At 42.5% G+C, this 12121-nt stretch overlaps 1 protein-coding gene across 3 annotated transcripts in view; it reads right to left on the reverse strand.

Annotated features, from left to right (window-relative positions):
- The window catches only part of med25 (mediator complex subunit 25), a 47992-nt gene that overhangs the window by 11337 nt on the left and 24534 nt on the right, over positions 1–12121 (reverse strand). For all 3 annotated transcript variants that reach the window (XM_043679668.2, XM_043679666.2, XM_043679667.2), the window contains exons 13-18: positions 10971–11028; positions 9393–9500; positions 5052–5240; positions 4427–4531; positions 3791–3874; positions 2274–2450 (exon numbers count right to left, since the gene is read on the reverse strand). In XM_043679668.2, the coding sequence (XP_043535603.1) occupies positions 2274–2450; positions 3791–3874; positions 4427–4531; positions 5052–5240; positions 9393–9500; positions 10971–11028 (721 nt within the window). The remainder of the gene's footprint in view (positions 1–2273; positions 2451–3790; positions 3875–4426; positions 4532–5051; positions 5241–9392; positions 9501–10970; positions 11029–12121) is intronic.

Consider the following 12121-nt stretch of genomic DNA (forward strand, 5'->3'; position numbering starts at 1 on the left):
GCTCATACATCTGAAAGTTCCTTCCAAACTCTTTCAGCTGATGTTAAGAACCTTGAAATGGCCCATCTTAAGTAGCTAGGTGTCACAGCTTGTCACTTCCTCAAAGTACCACAGACACCACCAATTAAGGCTAGTTATAGCAAGCCAAATTTCACCTGGTCAATTCCACAAGTAGCTGACCTTCCCACATCAAAAGACATCTGAATACGAAAGTATCCTGCATTTTAAGTCTCCCATCCTACCACTAGAGTACAAACAGGCGACCAGTCTCTTTGGATTGCGTGGGGTAGCACCATCACCAGTCTCAAACACTAAAAGATAAAGAGCTTAATCCCAGGTTAACAGCTGAAAACTGCCTTCAGAGTGCAGGCGGAGAACTGGAGCTATGATGGTGCAGCTCAGTTCTCAACACTAAATCCATGAGCTGCTTCATGAGTGTCAGAAGATCATCCAAACATTGAGTTCTGGAAATGTTGTATATGGAAACTTGAGTCATTAGTGTACTTCACTCTTGCCATTTGTTCAGATGGAAACTTAACAGCTTGGAAACTTGGAAAAGAGTGCCCTTAAACCAATACCCCATTTAATGGGGAAATCCCGCAATCAAAATTCAAAATCTACCATTCATCAGCATTTTTAAAAATGTGTGCATGTAGCGAAATTGTAACATTACAGGACCAACAATCCAAAGGCCTAGTTCTAGGGACCTGGGCTCAAGTCCCACCACGGCATCTAGTAGAAGTTAAATAACTAAAAATCTGGAATCGAAAACTAGCAATAGTGACCATGAAACAACTGACCATCTTAAATCCTGTCTGGATCACTAATGTCTTTCATGGGAGGAAATTTGCAATCCTTGCCTGATCTGGCTTACATGCAATTCCGGATTAGGCAATGTGGTCAACTCTTGAATGGCCCAATAGGCCACTCAGATCAAGCAATTAAGAATGGGCAACAAATGCTGACCCTGCCAGTATCATTCACATTCCACCAATAAATAAGTAACTAGGATGGATTTCATGCACAATTTAAATAATGGGTCTCCTCCACTCTGCACTGTACTGAAGAAATAGGCTTGGAATCCAGAGCAAATACAGAGACACAGTTTGCTGAGGGCACTGACAGCATTCTCTTGGTAACAATTAAATGGAAACTATAAATACCACCCCAAATCAGACTTAGCAACTACTTATCCTAACACTTAGTAGTTGCACCAAGCATCTCTTCAGCATGGTAAATGTATCATATCCAGATGCAAACAGCTGACTGAAACCGCTTGAAGATCAAACTGGGAGAACCTTGTAAAATCAGCAGGTACAGGATAAACCAATACTTTCCAAAACCTTCTCCTACTGTGACCCCATGCAAAGATTTGAAAACTTTCACTGCCCCTCAGACAGGGTAGAGTAAGGGGCCAGAGTGTGTTAGGGCCTGTTAAACTAAGGGTGCAGCTGTTAATAACAGCTGCATGGCAGTCATTGTTCCCTCACAGGTTGGAACACCAAACTTTAAAATTGGGATCCGCACCTGGGGTTTCGACCACACTTAGGAAAGTCTTAGGGCAGCTACTTGCGTAACTACCCAAACTGTCAGATAGTATATTAGACATAACTCACTTGTAATGGACTCTTATGGCAACGCTATATAGTTAGAGACTGAAATAGATGTAGTGTCTTGTCACAGCAGCCAACTGGTGGGAATTGTTAACAGTAACTTGACATACATGGGATGAACAGTAACATCAATTCAAAACTTGTTGTATGGCCCTGTGCTGTGCATTTGTTGAAATTATGAAGGTAAATAATGGGAGAGATGGAGGCCATGAGAAAAAAAAAAGAGACCACAAGAAAGACAGTCTGAGTTAGAGAGAGACCAGGAGAGCAAATCAATGGTTGCTAACACATGAATCAAAATATTGTCATGGCTGGAAATGTGAAATAAAGTAAATCGCTGGAAATACTCAGCAAGCAGGCATCTCTGACCTGTAATTTTACCTGGGATTCTCTCTTCATTGATGTTGCCTCACTAGCAATTTTGCCTAACTAGCAATGTTGTTAGCATTAGTTAACATTTGCTAAATGAGGGCAAGGTGAGACAGTCACATTTTCTGCTCTTTTCAGTTATGCACCAATATAGCAAAACCTTGCAACAATTAATATCCGACCTTAGAAAGAGTCTTGTAGCACATGGATTGAAAAAAAAAAAGCACAGTTGGAAACAGGAGGAGAAAGTGCATCAGAAAAGTGAATATTTGCACAGAAGATTACACTCACTGTTTGCTGACTGAGGAGCAGGCTGCGAAGCTGTGGGTTAGCCCCAGGGTTGGGTGGTCTGAGCAGGGGTCCGGTCTGCTGTGGAGCCGGAGGTGGATTCTGAGGAGGGCCACCTGACTGTTGCTGCTGTGTAACAGCTTGGGCTTGCTGCTGCGCTCTAAGCTGCATTTGCTGCTGCTGTTAGAGACAGAATAAAATTATAAGCAATACAAATTAAAATGCTACGGAGAGTGCACAAGTGGGGTGAAATGGAGTGGGCAGAACAGGTAGCAGGTGAAGAGGAAGAGCAGGCACAAAAGGTGCAGAGAGAGAGAGAGAGAGAGAGAGAGAGAGAGAGAGAGAGAGAGAGAGAGAGAGAGAGAGAGAGAAACAAACACAAGCAGTTGTATTAATAAGTCAATATCAAAAAGCATTTTAAGTTCAGGGTTTTCACATTTTCTGCAAAGGCTGTAAATTTTGTGACTTATGCATGATCAGATGTAATTTCATTGCACTTGCATGCCATCCTGTGTTCATAGTACTGAGATAAGTGACAACCAAAATTACAAAATGGCGAAAATCCGAGTGCTGTCAACAGCAGCATAGCAGAATCCAGAGCTCAGGGTGGCAAGCAAATCCAACCTGTGTTTGCCAGGCATAAAGTTGTAACCTGTTTCTCTGACAACTTATTTGACGATTCATACTAACTCATTCCTTGGGCTGGAAATGAAGTGGGATGAATGCAGGTGGTGATACTCAATAGGAAAAAGGGAAACTCTGATCCATTCCCATGATTATGTTTATCAATGGATTAACAGACTCATGTGCCTAGATGAACAGAATGGGACTAGGTTGTATAAGAAACATTAAGGACCACTTGCAACAGGTGAACAAAGAAATTCTTGCATGTCTATTACCTCTCATCACAAAGATCTGCAAAATTAATGGTCACCCACGGTTCAGTTGTACGTCACCTCAAAAAACAGTTATAGTTTTACTCCAGAATTTGAGTATAAAATCAAGATGACACGAGTCCAGTAGAGAAACTGCCTGTGCTGCCCGGATGTGCTACTTGTCAGAGATGTTAATCCAAGGCTCAATTTTCCTTTCAGGTTGTTGTAAAAGATCCCATGTCTACCACCTTGAGGAACAGGACAGCTCTCCCTGGTTCTTGGCTAATACTTGTAAAAGTTCGAGCAAATTGGTGTTGCAGTGCAGAAAATCCAACAATGACTAAATGCCCAAAGCTGTGAGGTACTTTCAGGCATCCCAAGGTAATGGAAGATACTATACAAATGTTGTTATCAGTGAATCAAGTTTATTCCTTAGGTTTTATACAGTTTGTAAACACTGGAGTTCCTGACAATCATAAATGCAACAAAGCAGATTTAGTATTGACAGGCATGCCTCGCTCCAGACAGTTGCTCATTAAACAAGGGGGAATTTACACACAAGCTAAAGCTTCATCAAATATCAAATAAATGTGTATGTTTCCAGACAGCAAGAGAATAAAATGTAAAAGTACCCAGTACACTCACCAGATTCTGCTGCCGCTGTTGGTCATCCATTGTTGTAACTGTATGAACCTGAGGTATTGAGGTGGTCACTGGCTGACCTGGCATCTGCAAAGGTGGAGGAAAGTGACAAGATATCAGGGAGAGAAAATAAAAGCATTTTACACATTTAAAAATATGTAAATTCTCATTTTTTTTCTCAAATAGATTAAGTACAGATCAAATCAATCACAATTTCTTTCGCCTTTGAGGATAGCGAGTCGATGGTTCACTCACTAAAACAAGCTGCAAACGTCTACCACAAACTATATTCAGTCATTGATTCTACAAGCCCAAGAAACAAACCTGAACAAATTCGACACAAACTAGAAAGGACCAGGAAGGAGAGGGAGTTTTATCTAGTTAAACTAAGTCCATAATCAGATTTGAACTTGTGTACTGAGTGAGCTAATCTCAGCCAAGACACTAACAGGCATCATCCCTGGATCAAATTGCTACACAATGACTTTTAGGAAGAGCATATACATGGATGTTGAACATCTAAAGGATTGGGTTTGACTGCGGTGCCTGCTCTGCCCAATTAGCCTGCAATTCTGTGTCAAGATTTGCAATACACTGTACCATTCAAAATATGATACAGGAATGTAGGATCAATCATACCTGTTGCTGCTGCACTCCTTGAGAGACTGGCATTGTTCCAGGCTTCTGCATAAATGCTGGGTTTGGAATAGACCCAGTGCCCAGTGGCTGTGTTCCACCCATTTGCTGCCAAATTTAAGAACATAATGATGACAAATAAATTTATTATCAAGCCTGAAACACTGTTACACAAGTGTGTAAAGTATAATTTACTTGTTGCCTTTCTTCCATTCTTAAGACTTAGAGTGAGGGGTTTTAATACTACATAATAAAAACAGAAATTAACAGTCTACTTACAGAAGAAAGTCAAGCATGACGGGAGTAGCATAATAAAATGAAATACTGACACCTCTTCTTAGTTTAGGAACTCATCCTATGGGTTGCAAAAATGAAGTCCAGATTTTCTTTCCACCTCCTAAAGAATATGTATGGGACCTCAGAACACATGACCCCAAACTAGTATGGACTAGTACACAAATTCCAAGATAATGCAACAGCTCAAGACTTGCATGACTGGGTTAACATACATGAATGCACTAAGCACTCAGCTACAAGTAAACAAAATGGACGGGTACTCCTTTTAAAAAGGCATTGCCTAGGTTGAAAGATGAATCATTAACTAGAATTTTTAAATCAAACTGCTTACATTTCTCTGCTGTTCAATTTTCTGCTGTTGTGCTTTCTTGTGGTTGGTTATGACCAGTCGGATTCCATTCACAAAGCCACTCTGATCATTTGGGATCAAACCCATGAAGATTTTCTTCTTGGAGGAGTACAGCAGCATCAAGACACGGACCTCACAAGGAGCACTGTGTGGGAAATGGACACAGCCTGCCTGGAAGAAACAGTTCCAAAGTACACGGTCATTGCTGGATGGAATTCTGCATGGGGATGCATGTGGCTACTTCTAACCATTACGAAATAGATATATTACTTGCCTTTACTAAATCCTTAGCCTACAATTCCAACCTGTTACAGCACAGTGGCATTTCTATTCATGCATCTTTTATTCTTCAGTAGCTTCCCTTTTGGATCATAAAAACAAATCATGCTGGATATATTTAGGAGGCAGGCAGGCAATGTTTATATTTCAAAATGTCCTGCATCCACAGTGTTTTGCTTTTGCCTCATTCTATTCACTTGCTTTGGCAATAACCTTCCTCCTGTAATTGGTGCAATCTGCCCTCCCACCAGACCTCCAAAGTACACTGGGAGGAGAATTGTAAAGGGTCTTAACATTGGCATGGATCAATTGAGCTAAATGTTCAAAGTTTGTGTGAAGATTTGTAGCTCGGGTGCTCGTTGTTGTGGTTCTGTTCGCCGAGCTGGAAGTTTTTGTTGCAAACGTTTCGTCCCCTGGCTAGGCGACATCACCAGTGCTTGGGAGCCTCCTGCGAAGCGCTTCTTTGATGTTTCCTCCGGTGTTTATAGTGGTCTGTCCCTGCCGCTTCCGGTTGTCAGTTTCAGCTGTCCGCTGTAATGGTTGGTATATTGGGTCCAGGTCGATGTGTTTGTTGATGGAGTTTGTGGATGAATGCCATGCCTCTAGGAATTCCCTGGCTGTTCTCTGTCTGGCTTGCCCTATGATAGTAGTGTTGTCCCAGTCGATTCATGTTGCTTGTTGTCTGTGAATGTGGCTACTAAGGATAGCTGGTCGTGTCGTTTCGACTGGGACAACACTACTATCGTAGGGCAAGCCAGACAGAGAACAGCCAGGGAATTCCTAGAGGCATGGCATTCATCCACAAACTCCATCAACAAACACATCGACCTGGACCCAATATACCAACCACTACAGCGGACAGCTGAAACTGACAACCGGAAGCAGCAGGGACAGACCACTATAAACACCGGAGGAAACATCAAAGAAGCGCTTCGCAGGAGGCTCCCAAGCACTGATGATGTCGCCTAGCCAGGGGACGAAATGTTTGCAACAAAAACTTCCAGCTCGGCGAACAGAACCACAACAATGAGCTAAATGTACAAAGCAGAAACAGGCTATTCTTTTCTAGGAGACAAATGCCACTGTTTAAAAATCAGGGGTCATCCACTGAAGTCAGATGAGGCAATTTGTTTTCCCCTCAGCAGGTCATTAATCTTCAAGATACTCTCTAAAGTAGAAATCACACAACACCAGGTTATAGTCCAACAGGTTTAATTGGAAGCACACTAGCTTTCGGAGTGACGCTCCTTCATCAGGTGATTGCGTCGCTCCGAAAGCTAGTGTACTTCCAATTAAACCTGTTGGACTATAACCTGGTGTTGTGTGATTTTTAACTTTGTACACCCCAGTCCAACACCGGCATCTCCAAATCATGACTACTCTCTAAAGTAGTGATGGAAGCAGAGTCTTTGAATATTTTTAAGACGAAGGGAAAAATTTAATTTGTCAATGGAATGAAAAGGTTATTAAGGATAGGATGGAATGTGAATTTGTAGTTACAATCAAATCAATCACGATCTTATTGAAAGGCTAGAGGGATCAAGTGACCTACTCTGCCCCATGTTTGTATGATCCCATCTATGCTCAGGAAAAATCAAGTAATTGTAAAATAATTTACAATAGAAGAGAGACAGTGGGTGTTCATTAAATGTTCATAATACATGATTAAAAAGGTCACATTCCACAATCAATACAATATACACCTGAAGTTTGATTTTGTAGTTATCGGACTGATCCCTCAAGCCTCCAGCCTTTCAGGTGATAGCAATTTTTCTTCTGCATAACTCCATTCTCTATTAGCAACATCATAGTCATTGCTCTGAATTCCTATTGCTCCAATTAAATCCTCATGTAATATTTTTTGTGGCATTTCATCCACACATCCTTAAAAGCATGTTAGTCACTGTGTCCTAATTCAACGTACCCTTTTCAGGGACTTCAAATACATTAAACTGCCTCAGTTTTCACTTCCTGTCACAACATACATCTAAACTTGGCTTCATCTAATAACAGAGTTGAAAAATGTGGTGCTGGAAAAACACAGCAGGCCAGGCAGCATCCGAGGGGCAGGAGAATCGACGTTTCGGGCATGAGCCCTTCTTCAGGAATGAGGCTGGTGTGCCAAACGGGCGGAGGTAAAAGGTAGGGGGGAGGGATTTTGGGGGAGGGGCGCTGGGAATATGATAGGTGGAAGGAGGTGATGGCGAGGGTGATAGGCCGGAGAGGGGGTGGGGGCGGGGGCGGAGAGGTCAGGAAGAAGGTTGCAGGTCAAGAGGGCGGTGCTGAATCAGAGGGTTGGGGTCAAGAGGGTGCCCCTTCTCCGGCCTATCACCCTCACCTCCTTCCACCTATCGTACTTCCAGCGCCCCTCCCCCCTACCTTTTATCTCAGCCCGCTTGGCACACCAGCTTCATTCCTGAAGAAGGGCTTATGTCCGAAACGGCGATTCTCCTGCTCCTCGGATGCTGCCTGGCCTGCTACGTTTTTCCAGCACCACATTTTTCAACTCTGGTACTTCAGCATCTGCAGTCCTCACTTTCTCCTAGTTCATCGAATAACAACCTTCTTGTTCAGCTCCAACTTCCACTTCAATCTGAATCCTGTCCCTCATTATGAAACTGGATTCTTGACTGAGATTTTTCAACAAAACAACAACAAGCTCATACAGCACAGAAACAGACCCTTCGGTTCAGTTTGTCTGCATGGACCAGAAATCCCAGTCTGACCTAATCCCGTTTGCCAGCATTTGGCCTGTGTGGCCCTTGCTACTCACGTACCCATCCAGACACATTTTAAATGTTCTGATTGTATCCACCCCCACTACTTCCTCTGGCAACTCGTTCCATCCAAACAGCACACTCTGCATGAAAAGGTTACCCCTCTGGTCCTTTTTAAATCTTTCCCCTGTCACCTTAAACTTATGCCCTCTAGTTTTGGACTCCCATACCCTTGAAAAAGAAAAAAAAAAAACTTTTGGTACCACCCTATCCATGCCACTCAGGATTTTATAAATCTCTACAAGGTCACGCCTCAGCCTCCAAAACTCCAGGGGAAAGGGGCCAGCCTATTCAGCCTCTCTCTTCAACTTGAACCCTCCAGTCCTACCAACATCCTTGCAAATCTTTGCTGCACCCTCTCTAGTTGAATAATATTCTTCCTATAGAAGGGCAACCAGAACTGTATGCAATATTCTAAGAGGGGCTGGATGTATGTTTGCTCACTGAGCTGGAAGGTTAATTTCCAGACGTTTCATCATCCTAAGTAACATCTTCAGCAGGCCTCCAAGCGAAGCACTGCTGATAATTCCTGCTTTCTATTTATATGTTTAGGTTGGTGATGTCATTTCCTGTTCTTTTTCTCAGGAGGTGGTAGATGGGGGTCTAACTCGATGTGTTTGTTGATAGAGTTCTGGTTGGAATGCCATGCTTCTAGGAATTCTCGTGCATGTCCCTGTTTGGCTGGTCCAGGATGGATGTGTTGTCCCAGTCAACGTGGTATCCTTCCTTATCTGTACGTAAGGATACTAGTGAGAGAGGGTCATGTCGTTTTGTGGCTAGTTGATGGCCAAACCCCTTTCTGGTACTTACAAAACCATTGGCCATCAGTTGATGGCCTGAAGGGCTAATGCCCGAAACGTCGATTCTCCTGTTCCCTAGATGCTGCCTGATCTGCTGCGTTTTTCCAGCAACATATTTCATCTCTATCAACAAACACCAAGTTAGACCCAATCTACCATCCCCTGAGAAAACGAACAGAAAATGACATCACCAACCCAAACATATAAACAGAAAGCAGGAATTATTAGCAGTGCTTTGCTTGGAGGGCCACTGAAGGAATTACCTAGTAGGGTGACGAAACATCTGGAAATGAATCTTCCAGCTCAGTGAGCAAGCCTACATCCAGAACCTCAATCTGAGCTACAAATCTTCTCAAAATTCTTACTGAGGCCTCACCAATGTCCTGCACAGCCGCACAATGATGTCCAAACTCCCATGTGTCACTCAAGAATCAATGAATTTAGGAGAACCCCTTTCTGGTACTTACAAAACCATTGGCCATGATCCGATACAGTCCCTTTAATGACTCCAAATCCTTGTTTGTGAACTGAAACTGGACCATGCGAGAATTACGGAATAAATGTCCAAGTGTTGTCTAGATAGTATCAAAAGAAAAGACAAGAACAAAGACAATTAATACAGAAAATTAGAACCTTTTAAGAAGTTCTTTCCCTCACTACCCTCCTTGCCCCCAATTATTCCATAATATTTTTCTCCACCACCTTGGATGAAGCTACATTATTTGCATTTGATGGTCATTGCTGCTTATACAATAATTCACGAGCAGGAGAAAACAGCTTTGGATGGATGGGGAGTATCAAGTCGTGATACTGTAACCATTCTGAGAATGGGGAAAGCTCGACAGGCTGGTTGATCTTATGCTGTCTATCAATTTTACATGCTTGGAAAACAGATAGACATTTGCTGTGGTTCTGTTCGCCGAGCTGGAAGTTATTGTTGCAAACGTTTCGTCCCCTATCTAGGTGACATCCTCAGTGCTTGGGAGCCTCCTGTGAAGCGCTTCTGTGGTGTTTCCTCCGGCATTTATAGTGGCCTGTCCCTGCCGTCAGTTTCAGCTGTCCGCTGTAGTGGCCGGTATATTGGGTCCAGGTCGATGTGTTTCTTGATGGAGTTTGTGGATGAGTGCCATGCTTCTAGGAATTCCCTGGCTGTTCTTTGTTTCGCTTGCCCTATAATGGTAGTGTTGTCTTAGTCAAATTCATGTTGCTTGTCGTCTGCGTGTGGGGCTACTAGGGATAGCTGGTTGTGTCGTTTCGTGGCTAGTTGATGTTCGTGGATGCGGATCGTTAGCTGTCTTCCGGTTTGTCCTATATAGTGTTTTGTGCAGTCCTTGCATGGGATTTTGTACACTACATTAGTTTTGCTCATGCTAGGTATCGGGTCCTTAGTTTTGGTGAGTTGTTGTCTGAGAGTGGCCACTATAAACACCACAGAAGCGCTTCACAGGAGGCTCCCAAGCACTGAGGATGTCACCTAGACAGGGGACGAAACGTTTGCAACAAAAACTTCCAACTCGGCGAACAGAACCACAGCAACGAGCACCCGAGCTACAAATCTTCTCACAAACTTTGAGATAGACATTTCCTTATGGTCAGTGCATAATCACCAAAACATTTACACACAAAGAATGTTCTAATTTTACTGTCCCCTGATGTTGTAGCACGTGACAAGGAGATTTCTGCAAGCATGGCTGAGGTAAACAGAAGATCTAATTTTCCATCCATCCACAAAGTGCTTTATTTTTGTTTGATGACTCTCTATTCATAAAACATCTGCAAGTCAGATATGCAGGGAGCAGCAGGTGACAAACAGGCAGAGAAAGGAAGGACTGGAAACAGATCAAATGCAAAGTATCAACTCTTCTGACTACAGAAAATATATCCACATATTGCAGTAATTGGATTTCCTCTACATTGTTTGCTCACCTAACTTTTGCATTCCTGCACACACCTTAGCACTGTCTGCCATCAAATTCTTTCAAATGACCAGCCGGTGATCAACGTGTTCCATTCAAATCTGGAAAATCCAATCCTCACTTACTTACCAATAACTGTTGAGGAATGAGCTGCATGATAAGTTTCTGAGGCCACTGGTCTGTCTTTCTGTAGAGAAATTGGGTAGAGATAAAAAGACGTTGGTGGCGGGGGGAAGAAGGAAATAAAAACTCCTGTAAAGCAGTCTACTGCCATCAACCAGTTTTCAATTTATTTTGTTTTTACAGTCAGCCAGACCTTGCTAAAAAGAGCAATTTAAAATTGACAAATAGGAAGAGGGAACTCATTGGTCAGAGACTTTGTAAATTTTATTTTGAAATAGTCAGCTCCTGCCGATGCAGTGAATCAGGAAGTCAGTGTTAAAAATGTCATTGCCTTCTGCTCACTACCCGATTTTCCACTTTACCCACTACACCTCATCACTTTTTCCCCTTCTGGCACGGAGCAGCAAGTGAGATAGTGAGGGGTCATGGATTGGGAGCAGGGTGCTGAGAAAGATGACAAGAGGAGCAGGGAAAGAGAGATGAGCAGGATGGTGAGACAAATTAGGAATGGAGCAACAATATACAGGAATCCAAAACACAGTCTCAAGTTGAGTGCATCACTGGAAAGTGATACTTATTCTTTCTTTAAAAAAAAGAGAGATGGTGATAGAACGGTAGGAAAGATTACCAAGGGTGATGATGAGACAAAGTAGCTTTTAAAGAAAATGACACAACTGGCACGGATTGTTTTACAGCAAGTGCGCCCCCTGCAGCTGCAGTGCAGTAAACACAGTTTTTAGAAACCAAATAGACAGTAAGGATGCACACAAAAGAAAAGTCATAAAATGTTAGAAATACACAGCTGTGTTGATATTGAAGATTAAATAGGTTGACGTTGGAGGCAAGATGTTTTACGGACATGTACCTTCACTCAAAATGCTAACACCTTCAGTCTGCTGCATACATCCAGGACTTTTCCCTTTTATTAAACCTGGATGATATTATTTTAAATATACTTTCTGATCAAACAAGGCTGATTAAATTATCTGAAAGGAGATTTTCAGTCAGTGTACTAAGAATTTAAAATTTTAGCAGACAGTCTTGACGCTTCAATTTTAAGAACTGCAGTTTCTACTCTGAATCTCAGCCTCTCTTACAAATCAGTTATGTTTGTGAGATCATTGATGCCATCGTACAGAAATAATGAAAGATCAACA

This window comes from Chiloscyllium plagiosum, unplaced genomic scaffold (genome assembly GCF_037043375.1).
Source record: "Chiloscyllium plagiosum isolate Xiang-an unplaced genomic scaffold, Cpla_swu_hap1 HiC_scaffold_33, whole genome shotgun sequence".
Taxonomy (NCBI): domain Eukaryota; kingdom Metazoa; phylum Chordata; class Chondrichthyes; order Orectolobiformes; family Hemiscylliidae; genus Chiloscyllium; species Chiloscyllium plagiosum.